Source organism: Cricetulus griseus, chromosome 2, assembly GCF_003668045.3.
Source record: "Cricetulus griseus strain 17A/GY chromosome 2, alternate assembly CriGri-PICRH-1.0, whole genome shotgun sequence".
NCBI classification, from domain to species: domain Eukaryota; kingdom Metazoa; phylum Chordata; class Mammalia; order Rodentia; family Cricetidae; genus Cricetulus; species Cricetulus griseus.
The window spans coordinates 216528431-216548805 of NC_048595.1; the positions used below are offsets into that span (position 1 = coordinate 216528431).

At 41.2% G+C, this 20375-nt stretch overlaps 1 protein-coding gene across 1 annotated transcript in view; it reads right to left on the bottom strand.

Moving 5' to 3' along the window:
• The window catches only part of Dsg4 (desmoglein 4), a 33031-nt gene extending 13043 nt beyond the window's left edge, over positions 1 to 19988 (bottom strand). The window contains exons 1-9 of the mRNA XM_027404390.1: positions 19761 to 19988; positions 12168 to 12203; positions 10815 to 10946; positions 7529 to 7684; positions 7077 to 7221; positions 5028 to 5194; positions 4650 to 4784; positions 2552 to 2737; positions 397 to 668 (exon numbers count right to left, since the gene is read on the bottom strand). Of these exons, the coding sequence (XP_027260191.1) occupies positions 397 to 668; positions 2552 to 2737; positions 4650 to 4784; positions 5028 to 5194; positions 7077 to 7221; positions 7529 to 7684; positions 10815 to 10946; positions 12168 to 12203; positions 19761 to 19988 (1457 nt within the window). The remainder of the gene's footprint in view (positions 1 to 396; positions 669 to 2551; positions 2738 to 4649; positions 4785 to 5027; positions 5195 to 7076; positions 7222 to 7528; positions 7685 to 10814; positions 10947 to 12167; positions 12204 to 19760) is intronic.
• Positions 19989 to 20375: the final 387 nt, after the last annotated feature.

Genomic DNA, 20375 nt, shown 5'->3' on the forward strand with positions numbered 1-20375 from the left:
TTTTTTTAGATCAACCAGTGATCTGAAACTCATCTCAAAGACAGCCACAGGCTTTATGGGAACAGGCAGTGACTCATTCTTTATGATGTGATACTGGCCACAATATAACCTAATCAGGCTTAGTTCAGGGACATACAGCTGAGCTCAGAAGATCAGGACTCTCATGGCAGCATTGGTAACTCTTTAATGTTGCAGCCATTCCCCAGATGCACTTACTCTATAACCAGCCAGAGCTCCCATTGCCACTAACACAATCTTCAATTCTAAGAAAATGCCAAATGCTGTCATAGTCCCTTAAAACAAACAAGAGAAAAACCTCCATCCCCAAACATGACACAAATTTCATAGCACACACCACATGAATGAACTGAACAAGGCAGCAAAGCCTTGCCATACCTGACATTGGTTGCAGGATTCCCTGTGTCCGTATCTATGGCTGTGTATGTGCCGAGCACATAGTTCATTAAGGAGTCTCCCCTCACTCCTTCTCGTAGACTAAACGTCATGGAACTTGGGCGAAAGGTAGGCCCTTCGCGAACGTTGACAACCTGGATTCTCACAGGGGTGGAGTGCATTTGGAATTGAGACGCCACTGAGTGGTGAAATTCAGCTTTGTTTCTAACTCCGATGCTGAGGTAAATATTAGGTACTTCTTCATAATCCAGCATCTGAAATGATGGGCAGAAACAAACATCTTTGAACTGGCAAAGTGTTCTCTCTTTGGGAGAAGGATGTACATGTGGTGTACATACCAGCATTTAGTGTGTTTTTATGGGTGGATATAGAGGCCTGAGTTGATGTTGGCTGTCTTCCTCCATGGCTATTCACCTTATATACTGAGGCAGAGTATCTCCAAACTTGAAGCTTTTGATTAGTCTGGCTAGCCAGCTTGCCTTGAGGACCCTCAGACTCTGTTTCCAGTACTTTTGGATTACTGGTGGGCATCCATGTCCAAATGCTATTTTTGTGAGTTCTGAGTATTTGAACTCTAGTCCTCACATTTTATAGGCAAGTACTTTACCAGCTGTGCCATCTCCCTAGCCCAGTGCTCCCTTAAGATTGAGTAAGAAACACAATGAAGAGACTATACACTAGAACAAAGTTCTGGAACTATGCAATTCTGATTTTTAAATTGAAATAATTTTAGTTGCATATGTGCTTTACACATGCAATCACTTAAACCTTTTGCACATGTGTAGGCCAGTTAAGTTTATAGGTTCATTTGTTGTTTGTTTATCTTTGTTTGTTATGATGCTAGGAATAGAACCCAGGGCCTTGAACATGCTTGATGAGTGTGCTACCACTGAACTATATCTCCACCCATAAGCCTGTGACTTAAAATTGAGACTATAGTTTGGAGTTTTTAACCTTTTACATAGAAAACTTAACATGCAAAATGACACTTCTTTTTATAAAAGATAAAAAGTAAATCTAGAATGGATCAAACTTCACCCACAACTACAGACTGAGTAGTAAGATTCCAGACCTCCTTTGAAGTCTCCTATCTGAGACTCTCTTCAAAGTAGTAATGACAGAATAAAGGAGACATTATATATGATGGAAGCAAATATATGGTGATTACTTTAGATGAAGCAAACAACTCTAAGAAATCATGCTATTACCATCAGCCTGATGCTGTAACTTAGTAGCCCTAGGTCTGGTGGACAAGATGTCTCCTTTATTAGGGACACTCAAGTAAGTAAATGCCACACCTAAGAAAAGTCACCTTTGAACTGAGTTTTCTGGATGAAAGGTGAATGCGGTCTTTTGATCCAGAGTGATTGATGTGGGAACATGAAAGGTTACAATCAAAAAAGCCATTGTAGAAACAGGGTGTGCTGGGCAGTGTTTGGATAGCACTGTTCCAGAAGCTAAAGTAAGCAGTGTTAGCTCTTTCTTGAATCCTGGTTTGCCATCTCCAGACTGGGATCTCACAGATATGGTTGGGTTCTATCTTGCCATTTGCCACCCAGGAGAACTAAGACAATTCAATCATTGTTTTTTTTCAATTTTTATAAAAAGGAATCACAAATTTTCTGCCCAGAGTGGTGTGGGTTAGATTATAGTATAATAGCAGGTGTAGAATATTATATTGCTTAATAAAGACTAGTGTTTGCTCTTATCATTATTGCATCAGCAATCCCACTGAGAGGGTCCCCAGTTTCCTTGTTCACTGTATAAAACCTTTTAGACCAACCTGGGTCAGCAGGACCTCACCTTTTCATAGCTCATCAGTATTTCATATTTACCCTACTCCCTGGCTGGGTTTTATGTCCCACACTGGCATCACTATTTGTTGGCTTACTAATAGACATCTTGCTTGCTTTAAGGGTACTTTCTTATTTTCTCAATGAAATACAGAGCACTATGAGAACAAGGGAGCCTTCTTTTCCTTGCTAATAAATATTGTATTGCTAGCCTGTAAGACTCCTTCATCAGAGTCCAGGAATGTCATGGATATGAACAGCACTCAGGTTCTGAAGTCCTTGAAGGCGGTCTAAGGACCATTTAGAGCTGCTCTGGAAGGAAACACTGGGGATCCCACGCTTACCTTGACCACTTTCAAAATTCCCTCATTGGTTTTTGGATCTGTTTGGATTTCAAACCAGTTTCCATCATTGCCAGAGAGGATCGAGTATTTTGCCAACCAGTTATCAGTGCCTTCTTCATCGAGATCAATGGCTTGTAGACGTATCAGTTCTGAGCTCAGACAATTTTCTTCAATACTTGCTGAGTACTGGAATAAAGGGGTCAATCTATGGCATGCATTTATAAATGAATAAAGTGATTTGCTATCAATTCCACTCCTAGGCATGTACCCAAAAGAAGCACATTCATACAACAAAGACATCTATTCAATGATGTTCATAGCAGCACTATTTGTAATAGCCAGAAACTGGAAGCAGCCTAGATGCCCCTCAACCGAAGAATGGATGGAGAAAATGTGGTACATTTACACAATTGTGTACTACTCAGCAGAAAACAAAAAAACAATGGAATCTTGAAATTTGCAGGAGAATGGATGGAATCAAAGAAACCATTCCGAGCGAGGTAACCCAATCACAAAAAGACAAAGATGATATGTACTCACTCATATGTGGATTTTAGACATATAGTAAGGGATTACCATCCTACAATCCGCACTGCCAGAGAAACTAGTAAACAAGGAAAACCCTAAAAGAGACAAACTATGTCCCCTAGAGAAGGGGAAAGGGTCACCATCCCCTGAGCAAATTGAGAACATGGGAAGAAGGGGGAGGAAGCTATGAGAGTGAGAAGGGAAGCAAAGGAAGGATGCAGAGGTCACGAGGAAGCAGAAATTTTGAGTCAGATGTAGATTAGAAGAAAGGACATATGATAGGTAGGATTTTAGTTGGGGGGGTGGTAGAGGAGGAAGGGAGGGAAAAGGGAACTGGGATCATCATGTAATTCAATCTTGTTTGTAATTCAAATATATAAAAAATAAAAAAGGTGATTTGCTATCATCTAATTATCCTCTAAAATACTATGCCAGTGATTTTTGTATCATTTTAAAGTGGCATCTATTCAACCACAAATATAAGAATGACATGATTATAAGATAATAAAATTAATTTTCAAATACTACATGTAAAATCAATATCCCATTGGTACTTTACTTTTTTCTTATTTATTTTTGACTTACTTCCCTCTTTCAAAAGTCATAATTATATATATTTTTAAAAACCTGTTAATGGCTAAATAGTAAATGTATTGGACTTTGTGCATCAGAAACTCTACACTGGCATTGCTTATTCCTTCACTGTTCCAGCACAAATTAGTTAAGACAACACAAGGGAAGAATGAACAAAAAGATATAGTTTTACTAAAACAGGTGGCAAGCCAATCCTGGCCCTGTTATTTGTATTTTGTAAATTTTTTTTTTAGTCAAAGTCTCACATAGCCAACCAAGACTAGTCTTGAATTTTCTATGTAGCTGAGAATGATCTTGAACTTGTGGTTCTCTAGCTTTTGCTTATTGAGAGCTGGAATTACAGGCATGCCCCCACCACACCCATACTATGTGGTGATAGGAATTGAACCCAAGGCTCCATGCATTCTAGGCAATCATTCTGCCAAATGGGCTACATCCCTAGCTCGATTTTGTGATACTTTATGATAATGGTGAGAATGGGAGTAGAGAATGTCAGGGACCCTAATATGATTAGTCAATTTGGAAGGTCTATACCAAATATTAGTACTGTTTTATTGGATCAACAAATTTCCCACATTCCTGTGAGTAGAGCATGTGGAGTAGACTATTTTTACAGAGGAGGTTTGCTTGGAGGACTGAATCAAAGATACATATACAGGGACAGGAAAGGTGGATCAGTGGGCAGAGCCACTTGCGGCCAAGACTGAAAACCAGAGTTTGAACTTTGGGACCTACATGGTAGAAGGAGAGAACCAACTCCTGAAAGTTGTCCTCTGACCTCCACATGGGCATCATGGCACATATAAGATGAGTAAATAAAATGTAAATAAAAATAAAAAGATAAATATACAATAAGAAATGGTAAGGTTTATGTGATAAAGCTGAGTCCATCCACACTAACAGCCAGGCTTCTGAATAAGCACGAAGGCAAACTAATTGCTGACAAGGGGAAATGATGATTAGAATAATGACTTACTGAAGTTTTCTCTAAGATGGGGAAATTATCATTGACATCCAAAATCTTGATTCTGCAGTCACACTCAGAAGACAGCCCATCTGTGGCTCCGTCCCGATCTGAGCCCCTCACGAGTAGATTGTACATACTGTGTTGCTTAATCAGAATGAAAGAGAACCATAAGGCTTAGGTCCCGTAACTCCAACACAGCCCAATGCCATTATTTGTTTTTAATAGATGCACAAAATGAAATATTTATCAGTGATCGTTTAATTCTTATTAAAATTGATTCAAGTATTTTTCCTTCCCTCCTGTGAATGGGACTAAGGTCATGCACAAATCACTTATCTTTGTTTTTTCAAAACCAAACCCTCTGCTACCATTCATAGAAGGCTTTACCTCTCTGTCAAGGAAGTTAGACATGGTGCGCACTTCTCCAGTGTACCTGTTCACCATGAACATGGGTGCACCCGCAGGCTCCTGGGAGATGATCTTGTAGGCAATTTTAGAATTCAAGTGATTGTCTTCGTCTGCATCTGTGGCACTTAACTTTACCACAAGTGCATCTACAAGTAAGGGTGATGACAGAGAAGGGTTGGAATTGTACTAGAATTAATCCATTAGGGATAAAAGAGGGGTAGGTCTTTCCTTGAGTTTCCTTAAGTATTCCTCAAGAGTATGTTACTGTAACTTACACCAGGGAGTCCCATCACCCACTCTAGTGGTTACAGAAATAGCAGTAGTTCACACATGAAACTTGTGACTGTTTATTCTTTCACTCTGTTAGTGATAACTTAGTAGCAAACTCGTGGTCTTTAATATATGAAAAAATTTAATAGACTATCATAAAGCCAAAGGAAGTGATTTTTTTTATCAGATTTGTTTTGAACATGACCTTGTGAAATGTGAAATTATTTTATATTGTTTAATTAAGAAGTTGGTAACTTAGTTAAATTCAACATTGCAACCATTTATTGCTTATGTGTGTGCATTTACTTTTTTTTAGACAGGGTCTCTCTACAGAGCCCTGGCTTTCCTGGAACTTACTATTTAGACCAGCCTGATCTTGAACTCACAGACATCTGCCTATCTTTACCTCTTGAATGCTGGGATCAAAGGTGTGTGTCATCACACCTGGCAAATATGTATATTGTTAATTGTCACTCATAACAGAACTCTGACTGTTTGCACTAGAAGATAATTAATCAAAATAAAAGTTACATAGTTACGAAAATGAATAATTGATCAGAGAAATATAAGAAGTTCTTAATTATTCATGCAGAGAAAGAACAGGCCCTGTGGCCAATCCTCACTGTCATCATCCATCCACAGGGTTGATTTTTTTCCAGGATTGGCAGTATTTCACCTCCCAGACCTCAAAGTGAAGACCCCACTGAGGAAAATCTTGGTGCCTTTAAACAGAAAAAGCTGGGGACACGGGGACTTCAGAGCTTATGGAGGTCTGTCCTGGTCCTGTAGGTTATTGTTTGGAAGCTGTGCTCACAGGAGGAGGTGGTAGTAACACTGGACTAGTTATGGCTTTCAGCTCTTCCTTCACCAAGGCTGCTCTGAGGAAGTTAGCAAGGAAGGTAAGGGCAGAGTTACCCCACGCCAACCCCGTGCCCCTAGACACAACCTTTCAGCCTTTCCATGCCTTCTCAGTGTGGATGCTCAAAACACTGTGTTTGTCTGCCTTTCTTCCCAGTTTTGCTAATATATCCTCTGGTATGTGTCTCGAGGTTTAATGTCACATGCAGAATTGAAAGGTTAAGGAATATTAGAGGGTTGGGAAGAGGTGGAAGTAGGTAGGGTGGGAGGAGAGAGAGGAAAGGAGCAACAGCAGAGACCTGCAGAAGTAAGAAGGAAAGAAAAAAGTAACACAAAGAAAGCTAGGGAGGCACTAAACTTCGAATTATGCAGGATGGAAACGTATTGGAGACAAGGCAGAAAGAGAGGAGGAGGAGGAGGGAAGGGGAGAGAGAGAGAGAGAGAGAGAGAGAGAGAGAGAGAGAGAGAGAGAGAGAGAGAGAGAGAACAGAATGTCACTTGCAATCTGAAGGCATGAATGCCCTGAGTAGTGGCTTTGGTGAAGACAAGGGCCCCTGCACCATAGCTCTCTAGTGTAGCTAAGCTGGGACCTCTCTAGCCACAGATTACCATGGAGTCTTCTGTGTCTTTAGGTTTCTTCAGCTTGCTTACTCAGATTAAGTCAATCCACCTGTTTCTGAGAAAAATACTGAGCACTGGCTCAATTGCACATGTAATAATCATCTATGAATAACAGGGTATTTAGCATTTTTACCATATACTTTGTATTTGAGTTGTATTAGGATGTTTGGATTTGGCTTCTTTTCTGATTTTTTAGTAAGCTGGCATTTCCATCTTCCAAAGCTTTTTAGTAAGGAAGTGATCACATATAACACAGCGAAGGGGCAGTGGTGCACTCACTGGCGTCGCTGTTTTCTTCTATGTTGGCTGTGTACACATTCTGGGTGAAGACCGGGGGGTTATCATTCACATCCATGACTTTGACTCTGAGCTCCAGAGGCCTCTCCAAGTCTTCCCCTCGTGAGTTCAGAGCTCGGCAGTGGATCTGTGCAAAGTTAGAGAAAAGGTGTGCTTCTCCACCACGGCAAACTAAGCACTGTGCTTGCAAATACACGAAGACACATGCCAAGAAATATCGTTTGCCCCCACATTCAGACTATAAAGGGGTCTAGCAACTGAAATATCACTTGTTCCTAAGCAGGATCATACTGGAACACCGACTTGATTCTCCCAACTTTCCTCATTCTTTTACTTGTTTCATTCTATTTTCTTTTAACCTACAGACTTGATTTACTTTCTTTTTTAAAAGGAGAAAAAAATAACATAAACAAAGAAAAGGTTCTGGGACTCACCAGGAACAGTGGAGTTATCTCTCTGTCCACCACTGAGGTAATGTTAATTTCCCCAGTCCGAGGGTTGATGGTGAATACTCCATACGGTGGCCGATCAATCCCTGCTCCAGAGATTCGGTATGTTATCCTCTGGCTCACTTCACAGTCTGACCTAATCTACAAGACAAATGGCTGTGAATGGGTTGTAATTTAGGTCGGTGTAGCTTGAGACAGACCATCATAAATGACCTTCTCCAAGCTCCATACTGTGATGAGCATGATGACATTAACTCCTAGGCTCATTACAGAATTATACGAGGGTGTGTGTGTGTGTGTGTGTGTGTGTGTGTGTGTGTGTGTGCATGTGTTTATGTATGTGTGTGCATGTGTGTATGTGCATGTATATGTGTGTGTAGTGTTAGTATGTGTGTATGTGTGTGCATGTGTGTATGTGTGTGTACAATTCCTGTCTGATGAATATATTCAAAAAGTACACACAGAGTTGGTGTTTACTGTCAATGATCTGATTTTGTTTGTATATAAAATCTGACAAAAGTAAGCCAATCTCTAGAGGATTTGTTCTGTTTTTTATTTATATATTTTTTAAATAAGTGTGTGTGTGTGTGTGTGTGTGTGTGTGTGTGTGTGTGTGTGTGTGTGTGTGTGTATGCCCATGGAGGCCATAAGCAACAGACCTTCTTGGGGCTGGAATGAGAAGCAAGTGCAAGTCACCTGAAGTGGTTTGAGGACTGAGTCCAGGTCCTCTGCAAGAACAGTACTTCTCTCCAGACTGCTCCCCCCACTTTTATGTTTGAAACAGGGTGGCATACAGCCTAGGCAAGCCTCAGTCTTGTTGAGAATGACCTTGGATTCTGCTCCCTCTGCCTTCACTCCCTCCAGAGCTGGAATCACAGGCACGAGGCACTGCTATGCCTGCTTTTATGTGATTGTGGGGATGGAACCCAGGAATTTATGCATGCTAGGCAAGCACTCTACCAACTGATGAACACACCCAGCAGCTCTTTGGTAGTTTTAAAATTTTGTTTATATTAGTATTACTTTGGTTTGATTTGAGTTTGAGACTTAAAATGATACGTAAAGGAAGAACAACAGGAGGAAAAAAGTGGTGTTTGGAGACAAAAATGCCACATATATAAATCTGTTATGTCACTTTTATACCAGTAGATAGCAAAGCTAATAATCTGCCATGTGGATTTTGCTTTAATAGTTTTGTTTCCCTTGATCATAAATTTAAAATGTTTACATTTTAGAATCTTACCGCTATACTGCAGATGAGAATATGTGTTAAAATTCTAACATTTGTGACCTAAACACCACAATTCAAGTCAGCTGGGACTGCATCTTTGGTTAGCTTAGTTCTAAAGATCTTGTCTACATAGGAGAAAGCCTAGGAATCCCCCAAAAGCAAAGAAAACTGAGTTGTAATATAAGCTACATAATAACTCTGTAACTAGTGATGGCTTAAATGGAAATATCAGGTAAGTTTTCCTCAGATCTGGACTTCTGTGACAGAATATATCTCTCTTGAACACAGTGCAACACCCTTGCTGACACTTGTTCTGTGTTCAGCCTAAGCCTGTAAAGAAGAGATTTGGTGGACCATCCTCTTTGACTTCAGTGCAGGTCCAGGGTCAAGATGCCCAGAAGTCAGAGGCCTCCAGCTTTCATGGGCTGAGAAAGTGCACATTATTTGTATAGCATTCCTTCCTTACTGCCAGCATTTGCTTGTAGGCTTTGAGTTTTCAAGGCTAGTGAGATGGCTTCCTGTGCAAATGCACTTGCTACCAAGCCCAAAGAGCTGAGTTTGATCTCCAAAACACACCTCCCACAAACTGTCTTTGCTCTCTCTCTCTCTAATACACTCACACACAGTCTCACATATACTGTCTCTCATGAATACCCTTTTTCTAATAGACACACATATTCTCTCTCTCACACACACACTTTCTCTCTTTCTGTTTCTCCTTTCTCTCTCTCACAGTCACACACAAAATATAATTAAAATTTTCTCTATAAAAAGATTTAATTTCAGGGATTGGAGATTTGATTTGCTTTTTCAGTATCTTCCTTTTTTTTCTAGAACTAACTCCATGTTTTGGATCCAGTCTCCCACTTTCATAAACTTGTGACATATAGAGGGAACAATGATCAGACTCCACAGTAGTTGGAGTCTATCCACTCATGCTGGAGATCCAAGTCAATCATTCTGACTCACCACTGGCCTTCTGTTGTGTATCAATTTCCAGTGTGGGATATTTAATAATGTTCTAGGGTTGGGAATATGTCCCAGACAGTAACATGCTTGCCTTGTAAGCATCAGGACCAGTGTTTGATCCCCAGAACCCTCAGTAAAGAAGTTCGGGCATAGTGACATGTCTTTGTAATCCTGATGCATAACAAGTGGGGACAGGTAGATCCCCAAGGTTCATTGGCCACCTAGCCTAGCCTAATTGTTGAGCTCCAGGAGAACAAGCTAAGCATCACCAAAGAACACAGCTGAGGTCACCACCCAATGGCTTTCATAGACACATTCACACATATGCATGTGTATCCATACCTTTCTGCACACATACTGCATTATACACACATTAAAAAATAATATCTGAGCAACACAAACCAATGGCAGCATGTCATTTCTTAAATCTCCTTGGGTGGCAGAGGCTGCAAATCCTTGAAATATTCCAGAGCTTTCCAACTATAAATGCTTCTTTGTTACGATGCCTTGCTGGCTGGTCAGAGGTTTCAGTCTATCATGGTCTGGCAGCTTTTTCCAAAGCCTGGGGACATGGGGATTCACTCCTCCATCCCCCCCCAACAGTGAAACTTCCTGCTGTCTACCTGCTCTTATCTGGAGAATGTCCCTGGGCCCAGAGGACTGACCTTATCTGAAAGCTGTCTCTAAGCCTGGATGCCTGAATTATCTCTAGGGTGACCCTTGGCACAGTTTCCTGCTAGAAGGCTCCCCTGCTGTACATATATATGGTAATTATGACCTGTGCTAGGAGCTTTGCTATAGGACCCTGCTGCCACATACAAAAAGCTTTTAATAGGAGCGTGCCACTTAATGCAAATTAGGATTTGCCCTGAGGATTCCCAATCCTATATCCTTTATACTCTGGAATAAAGTTGAGCAGATTCACTGAAGCTGTCTCCAGGAGAGCTGTCTCCTTTGTACCAACAGCTGTCTAAACCTGTTCCCAGCATCTGCTCCCTCCACCCTCATGGACCAGTGCAGGCAACAATCCTGAGCAAAGCTCAGGCTACCCCTACTTGCTTCATCACTCACTCTGGCAATTGGGTTCCTCTTGGAGTTGTCCTCTCCCTCCCGACAGGCAGCAGCAAACTTGATCCACTCCCGCTTTTGTCTTCTGACAGTCTGCCAGGTTGTGGTGCCATTTTCAATGTCTAGTTCTTTCACCTAAAGAAAAAATGATTGGCGTTTCTTATGGTGTTAGGGTATCTTCCATATTGGTAATTTCCCACTAGAGTACCTTGTACGTAGTTTATCGACACTGTAAGATGTGTCCAGGGGCAAAAGATAAATTGAGGAACACGAATCGATTCTCCAATTGACAATTCTGGACATACATACCCTTCCCACCCCTGACTGGGCTGGATATGGAATGGCCTCATATCTCTGGAAGATGCTCTGGGAACAGGTTTCATTAGCTGTGCTAGGTGCTCTACAGCTGCACTGTTGCACATGGTGCAGCTCTTGTTCAGTGCATCTTTCTCGCTAGGTAAAGTTCTTACCTGCCTGCCCTTCCTTGACTGGGCTTTCCCGTCCCTGTCACTGCTCCATGTGAATGTGTTCCATATAAAACTAGGGAAGGGAATCTTCTCTTCTGCTATAAGCAGTTTGCTGTAGTTGAGATCCATTATTATAAATTAGGATATTTTTACACTGCATTCACAGCCCTGGTGACAATCCTATCGGCAGCTCTGTGATTTTCCCACTTATAGTTTATCTGTATCTTGCTGGATATTTGTCTGTCCTTGGTTTTATGTTGCTGTTGTCCATAGATTCTCTAAGAACTTGGCACTACAGAACAGCCCAGCAATTCTGCTTCAATCATGAGCACACATGTATGAGTGTGTAAAGGCAGAAAATGTGCATTTATTTCTGGAAGTCTTAATATTCTTATTGGATCATAGATGACCATGTTTATTTAAGGCTTTGAATGCCCCACACTAATGGAGTTTATTATTTCAAGTACCAATGAGTTTATACCCCCCATTTTAATCCACCATCTGAAATGTCTCATGACCTCATACTCTAGAAAACATGCCATACAAGCATAGACATCAGGACCTGTGGCCTTCCTATTGATATATCAGTTTGACTATGGTTCTGTCTTTTACTTTTTGGCAAGATAACTATATTTTCTAATATTTTAATACATGACGCAGTGGTTTTGTTTGTTTGTTTGGTTGGTTTTATTGAGGTGGGGTTTCTCCTTGTAGCTTTGGAGTCTGTCCTGGCAATCGCTCTGTAGACTAGGCTGGCCTCAAACTCAAAGAGATCCACCTGCCTCTGACTCTCAAGTGCTGGGATTAAATTCGTGTACCACCACTGCCTGTCGAGATGATTCATTTTAACACCCAATTTTCTTTTTTTTTAAATACATTCATACATTACCTCAACGATAAATTCACTGTTTACTCCTAGTACCACCTGTAATGGAAAGCAAAACATTAACATACTTTGTATAATTTAAAGGAAGTTGAATCATAAAATCATGGCATTCTGTTATCATTTTCAAACAAATAGGTACAGTACATATAATAAAATAATTAATAATGTAAAATACAATTGATAGTAGAAGATAAGCAATGCAGAGCTGCTTTTTTGTCTTTAGAAGTTCTTTGAACTTCATGAGAACATAAAAATATAACTCCGGAGCTTATGAGATGGCTCAGTGGGTAAAATGCTTTCTGTACAAGGATGATGCCCTGAGTTAAGAGTCCCCACACTTCCTGCAAAAGCTAGGCTCAGAGGCAAATATCTGTGACACCACCCCTTGGGAGGTAGAAATAGATTCCTGGGCTCGTTGGCCAACCAATCTAGTTAAAAGGGAGAGCTCCAGGTTCCGTTAGAGACTCTATCTTGAAAACCAAGTGTGTTGGTGCCTGATCTCCATACATACTTACATGGGTGAATGTGTGTACACGCACACACACACACACACACACACACACACACACACACACACACACCTCCAACATGAGTTAGCGTTAGGAAACTCTCTTCATCAGAAGTTCAGTAGGTTCAATGTAATCTGTGGAAAGCCATGCAAGTTATCAAAATGGTTTGTAAGGAGGTCTCTTAGAGGCATATGACTTGAATGACTCCCAATTGTGTCACTATAATATTTGTTAAAGATATTAGAAGTATGAATGAATAAAAGGGACTCAGCTTCCTTTTAGGTGCAAGCTATTTTTACAAGAGAAATTGATAAGGGAGGTCATTTTCAGTAAGAAGACAACAAGAATACAGCTGCTAATCCATCGAATTTCAGAGGATTGGGTGATAGTAACTATTATTGTCAGGAAGTTAGAAAGACCATGGAAATTAGGTCTGGAATGAGAATTGGGGGCAGATCGGGAGGTACCCTTTATAATAACAGATTTGGAGTTAAGGAACGTCTTGGGGTGTCAAAAGCATTGTCTTTAGATATATCATTACTGTGAAAGGAAGATGCGAGAGCAATGCTCAATGTTGTGACACGAGAATTAGCAGTTGTTTAGGGAGGACAGGGAACACGAGTACATGTGCTGAGGTGGTGCTAAGCGTGTGGGGTGGAGATACCAGAAGGAGCTGAGGAGAGTCATGCGCAGAGCCAAGAGTTGGTGATCTTGTAATGTGAGCTTGCCTTTATGTATCGGTGAGGTACAGAAGCAGTGGATTGTTCCACAGAAAATGATGGGGTTAGAGAAATAAAACTTAGCAGGATAATGCTACTATTGAGCTGAGTCCCTTTTACTCATTCATACTTCTAATATCTTTAACAAATATTGTAGTGACACAACTGGGAGATGTGACTTTGTTGGAATAGGTGTGGCCTTGTTGGAGGAATTGTGTCACTGTGGGGGTGGGCTTTGAGGTCTCCTTTGTTCAAGCAACTCTCAGTGTGGTACATAGTTCACTTCCTGTTGCCTGTGGAGCAAGATTTAGAACTCTCAGCTCCTTCTCCACACCATGCCCTCCTGCATGCCACCATGCCCCACCATGAAGATAATGGACTAAATCTGTGAAACTGTAAGCCCCCTAAGCTGCTGTGGTCATGGGGTCTCTTCACAGCAGGAGCAATAGAAACCCTAACTATGACAAATAGAAAATATGAAACTGATTTCTACAAAGAGTATTATTAAATGCACAAGGAAAATTAAATGGTTTAAAAAAAAAAGAGCACAGTTGTAGTGGCACACGCCTATTTTTCCAGATCTTGGGAGGCAGAGGCAGGAAGGCAGGAGTTCAAGGATCTAATCAGCATCACCACAAGTAAGAGTCTAGATTGGGCTATGAGAAGTCCTGTGGTAGAAAAGGAAAAGATAAAGGAAGTAAGACAAAGAGCTTTGCTGAGTGTATGGCTTGTGTGTGTGTGTGTGTGTGTGTGTGTGTGTGTGTGTGTGTGTGTGTGTGTGTGTATGTGTGTATGTGTGTATGTGTGTAGGAATACAAAGGCAGAGGGTTAAAGATGGAGAGCTGCGATATGAGAGCAGAGGGAGCAAGGAGGGGGTTGACTCAGGAACAGAAAAGAAGCAGAGTGAGGAGAAGCTAGGTCAAGAAGAAGAAGTATCTAATGACCTTGGGTTGGAAGGAAGTCAAAGAGAATAGGAACTGGGAAGATCTCGTATCTTGAAGCAGGAGGTTCTTGTTAACTTTTATACCTGGTGTATGTCAGGTTGCAAGAGTCAGTGAAGATGCTACATAGGAGGAGAAACTTGCAGTGGTGGATTAGATTTTCAACAAGGTGTCAGAAAAACATAAGAGGCTTGGTGCAGTTCAAGGATTAATTAGATAGGAAGTTTTTTGTTTGCTTTGTTGCTGCTGTTGTTTTTACTTGTTGTTGTTATTGTTAGAGAACCAAGCCTGAATATATAATCACTAAGGATGGGAAAATGGTATTGTGGAGAAAGAGTGATAGGAAAAGGAGTGGGTGTGGGGAGGAATGAATGAAAGTGTAGTTAGAGATATGATCCAAAGAAAGTTGGATAGATGGATTAGAAGTGCAGAGGCAGGGTCTGGGGATGTAGCTCAGTGGCACAGCACTTACTTTGTGTGTTTTGATGTCCTGGTTTCCATATGTGACATCATAAAGAGACCCTAAATCAGAGTAAAATGTGCAGATAAAAGAGATGCTTGATCATGAGAATAAATATCTTTCTAGAATTTAATTTAATCAATGCCCTGGGTTGTTTACTAGCACCATAGAGACTGAGTGTGGTGATCCCACGTGCAGTCTGAGTGCTCATGAGACGGAGACAGGAGGATTGGAAGATCAAGCTCATCCATGCCTACATGTTGATTTTGAGGCCAGCTTATGATACAAGTATATGAGAACTTGTGTCAACAGATCAATGTATAAAACAATGAAAGGACACAATAAAGACAGGAAAAACATTATGAAGAGTAATTGGTTTCATTTCACATATCACTATGCCACATCTTTTGTGGTGAGCAGGGATGTAGAAGTTCTAAGGAGGCTGCAGCAGAGGTCTATGCTATGGAAGGAGACATGAAACTAAGAAAAAGAGGTAGGCCTTTTTGCCATGTTTGAATCAGGAAACATTTGAGTTCAGACACTTAGAATTAATAAGACTGGGGCTATATCCTAGTATTAGAGCATTTGACTAACATCTTCGGGACCTCAGGTTCAATTTTTACTAAAACACGTGCGCGCGCGCACTCACACACGCACGCATGCAAACATGCACCACACGTGCAAATACAGGAGAAACAGAAATAAAGCCTCTATTTCATAGCTGATGAAGAGTCTGTAGACATGCTGGGACAAGGAAGAACACAGTGAACAGAACAAAGAGTCCTTTTGTGTTTTGTCCAGAACTTGGCAATCTATGTGGGTGCTGTAGAGACATTGGGGGATGGTAAGATGCTGTCTCCAACTCCAGCTAGAAGAGGAACGTGAGAACTGGGAAAGGGGGGGCAGCTGTTGTGGCACAGAGTAGATTCTGACAGGTGGGAGTGAGGGCAGGAGGAATAGAGAATAATGGGACTTGAAATGGCAGCAGTCCAGAATGGCAACAGTGGAGGTTAGAAATCTGTCAGTGGTCACCGGCTCTCCTCTTCACGCATTTTCTCCTGCACTTGGGATCTCATTAGACATTAATAAAGTGTCTAAGCCTGTGAAGGAAGATCAGTATTTAGTGGAGGACACTATGTGTTAGTTGCACAGAATGTACTGTTTTGCATCTATGGTCTTGAATCAAGGTTAGCGTTTTTCTGGAGGTATAAGGAAAAATCAAACAGACTCTTACTATTTAGAGAGCAACAATTTCCCTTTGATTTTTTCCAAACACATAATTATATAATTGTAGCTGTTTTGATCAATAGAAAGTATACATACCATTTTAAAATTTGCTTTTTGTACTCAGTGGTTACTGTGGTAAGATAGGATCTGTGTCAGTGAATACTGTAGACAGCTGCTTGGTGGCTGCTTTATATATCCCAGTGGCTATTTGTTCACATACACCCCACTGTGAGGACTACAGACTACATCTCACATCCAACTCCCACCTTGGTAATACTAGGTCAGTGACCTCAGCATGTTAAATCATTACCTAGAAAATTTGGGGAAGATGGCTCTGTGTCTAAGTCTCTTGTTTCCCAAGTATGAGAACCTGTGTTCAATTCCATGTCAAAACCTATGTTACAAGCCAAATATGATGTTTAGGCTTGTGATGCTGTGGGTAGTGACATAGGTACTAGAGACAGGTGCGGCCCTAGTAGCCTGCTGGTCAGTTAGTATAGCTACCTGGTGAATTTCAGGCCAGTGAAAGATCTTGTCTCCTAAGAAGTGGCAGGCATCAAAGGAACAACACCTGGAGTTGTCCTCTGACTTGCATGTTCACACACACACACATTTGTGCACATTGTAATCTCTCATGCAAACACACATATGAACACATACATGTGTACACATGTAACCCCTCACACAAACATACACATGTACACACATGTAATCCCACCCACAAACACAATGTAGCCCTCTCTACATACACCACAAACACACATACACACACATGACCACACATGCAATCACTCCCCACACTTGAAAACTTCTGTCCGCGCCTTCAGCATCACACTTGTCCCTCTCTGCTCATTTTTTTCCTTTCTCCCTTTGCTCTTTTCTTGGATGTTTCCCTCCTCCCTTCCCAATACCATCTCAGGCCTGATGGAACTACAGTAGGTAGCATCATTACCTTACATCCCCACCCACATCGGGTGAAGACAAGTGGAGCTGGTGCTTCAGGGCTATAATCAACCAATAGTCTAATTTAACATGAAAGCAGTGAGAGTGAGTCTTAGCTGGGTCCTGCTTATAAATCAAGCAGAGATTTGCCAGGTCATTTTCAATTTGCAGTGAAAACAACTTCACCCTGGTTTCTGCCTGCCTCCAAGCTTATGAGGTTAACATCGCACTATCTATGTCGTGTTAGGACAGCAGTCAGTGCAGCCCTCTTCTGCTGATGATGATTTTTATTCAACACCTAAAGATGTTTTTGAATCATTTAGTGTAATGAGAGGTTCTTTGTCTTGGAAGGGTCCCACCGCCCTTGAAAGCCCCAAATAAACACACAAGACTTATTTTAATTATAAAGCTGTTGGCTGGTGGCTTGGACTTCTTATTGGCTAGCTCTGTCTTAATTATTAACCCATTTCTATTAATCTATGTATTTCCTCGTGGTCTTGGCTTACAGGAGAATGCCTGTGAGTCCTCTCTTTCTGGGCTATAAATGGTGACTATGTCTGCCTAGGTTTCCCAGAATTCTCCTCATCTCCTGCCTATGCTTCCTGCCTGGCCCATCAGCCAACCAGTGTTTTATTCATGAACCAATAAGAGAAATATACAGAAGGACAACCCCCATCAATCTAGTATCATTTTATCAAGTCACTTTAAATTTCTGAATTTTGGTGACATCCATTTGTGCCCCATGCTCTCTATCATGTATGTGCTGACTGCTTGCATTATCTTGCAACTGTCCTTCACAGATTTTATTAGTGAAATCCTGACAGTATCTGAAATGAAAGATGTGTTTCCTCAGCTCTCTCTATAGCGGCTGACAGCTAGACTCTTTCCTTGTAAGATCACATGGTTGAAAAGGGTAAATTCTCACGTATTATAAATACTGAAAGTGTAAAATAAAATTTATATCATTTTAAGAGTGGGCATCTGGAATCTAAATGTCACTGCCACTTGATACTCACTGTCATCCATTAGAAAAACAATAGATGACTAAATGCTTTAAGATTTGGAATTTGTTTACATTCTATCTTTCCCTCAACTCCAGTATCTTGTTTCTATTGATGAATCAATTGATTGGAGTAGCTTTGCAATTATAAAGAACAGTGTAATTAACAGACGATATCCAGATATGGAGATTTTAATGTGAAAGAAATAAACATAGAAAGGAAACGTTGATCAGATATGTGTTGTTAAAGATGGATGGAGTTTCCAAAACTCACTTTAGATAAGTCTATTATTACAATTAAACAAGGTCCACACCATGCTCTATATGGATTCATTCTTTACTTGTCTGTGTGGTCCTAAGAGAACTTGTTCATATTACTACATAGACAGCATCATTGGAACTTCTGTGGACAGGATCATTAGGTTCTCTTCTCATCACTGAAAACAGACACCTGGGCCTTGTACCCGCTAGACAAGTGTTCAGACCAGAGATGTGTCTCCAGACCTGTTGTACTTTTTCTTTTGACACAGCATTCCACTAAGTTGCTTTGATGGTCTTTCTACTTATGCTTCTCAAGCCTCAGTTTCCTGCGTAGCTAGGAGTACAGACCTGTGCCACCATGCCTAGATAACTCTTTAAACTTATTCTGATTTATATGACCTAAATCTACACAACAATCTATCCTTGAAAACATCTTGCAGTGATTTATTAGATGATGAATCTTCTAAGTTACCTAGTTTTGTTGACCCGTTCAAAACTACTTTACTTCCAAGGGTTCTCTAAGAGCTGTTGTGTCAGTGCTGCCACCACATCTGGGATTACATCCCAGTCTGGTCTCTCAGACAATTTTACAATGAACTGTAATGAATCTTTTTGCTAAGGGTGAATGGTTGATGTCAATTATGTGGTTGAATGGTACAGATTGTTTTCAAAGGGGGATTGGGGTAGAACAACTATCTTGATAGCTCAAATTCAAAGGCATGCTCAGGTATGTTGACTTGAGGAAAAGGATGCATGTGCACATATGTTCTCCTAATATATGTGTGTATCTGCACATGTATGAAAGCTAAGGATCTAGAAAATAATTTCTTTAAGAATAATTTCGCACTTAGAATATCTAACACAATTGTGCACTTCATCAAAATACCCCTCTGAACTGATGACTGTTATTATGACTGCAACAAAGCCACTATCCTGTCTCCCAAATCAGTATAGGTTTAAAGTTAAAGAATTGATGTTCCACAGCAGGTAATGCACCTTAAATTGTAGTCTGACCTGATACAAAGCACTGTTTTAGGGACAAACTCCTGGGACCTAGAGATGGGAACAGAACCTGAGTCTTGGTTTTGTCCTATGCTAGTAGATGACTTTAGATGGTCCCCCTCCCCTTGTTGCTTCAGGCCCTCATCTAAACAGAGTTAAGATGTAGAAAGCACAGATTCAGCAGATGCTGGGCATATCTAGGAAAAGGAAGGGCGATCAGAAGAGACCTTCTTTGCAGAGTGTGGTTCCTCCATATGTACAAGCACTGCTTAATCATTCCCGGGGAGTTGAGATTTCCCACATTGGTCAGATACGGAACTTATTTCCAAGAGATTTCAAAGTCCTCTTCACAGATTCCAGCTCAACTGATGAATTTCTCATATCCAGGGCAGACCCAATGATCTTTGCCCTTAACCTTCATATCCCTCCTCTCTCACTGACCTTTTAAAGCCAGGACATCTACAATGCCAGATCTCTGGGTAGATGTGTTACCTAGAAACACTCACACAACGCCTGGTGGAAGCCTCTCTGGTACCTGTTGGCTCTCTGTCCAGTTAGTTTCATCGATGATAGCCACAGTGGCCAATCCCTCCCTCTGAATTCCATCACTGAGGTCAAGGCCTCCCTGAAAGATCTCAGCATGTGTGACTATGAGCCTAAGCCTTGTCACCTCACTGTCCAATGAAACACCTGTGAACAGGTGCTTTGGAAGACGTGCGAAATGAACCAGCATGTCAAATTCTACCAAGTAGCACAGCTGCATGGACTTCAAGCTGTGAAGAATAGCTATGGGCTCCCAGATGGCTGGAGAAATCCCTTGCCTGAGAAAGTGTTTCAGAGCATGTGTGGGCCAGGTATCCTCTTCTCATGTGGCTTGGCTGGCAGGCTTGCCTAGAAGACTCCCACGTCCAAGGGAACAGGCTGAACCTGTTGTCAGGATGACAATAGAACAGGGGACGCAGAGGCATCTGCCTCTGAGGGGGCAAAAGAACCTGAGAAATGAGGTTTTCTAACTGAGTTTGTTTCTCTGAGCTCCAGCCACAAGATAGCTTTTCACCTGCTCTTCTTTTCTGGGTGTCCTATTTTATACTAAATTGCATTTATGGGAGGACACAACTCAGGCAACGTGGTGGTTCTCCCTTCCATCTGT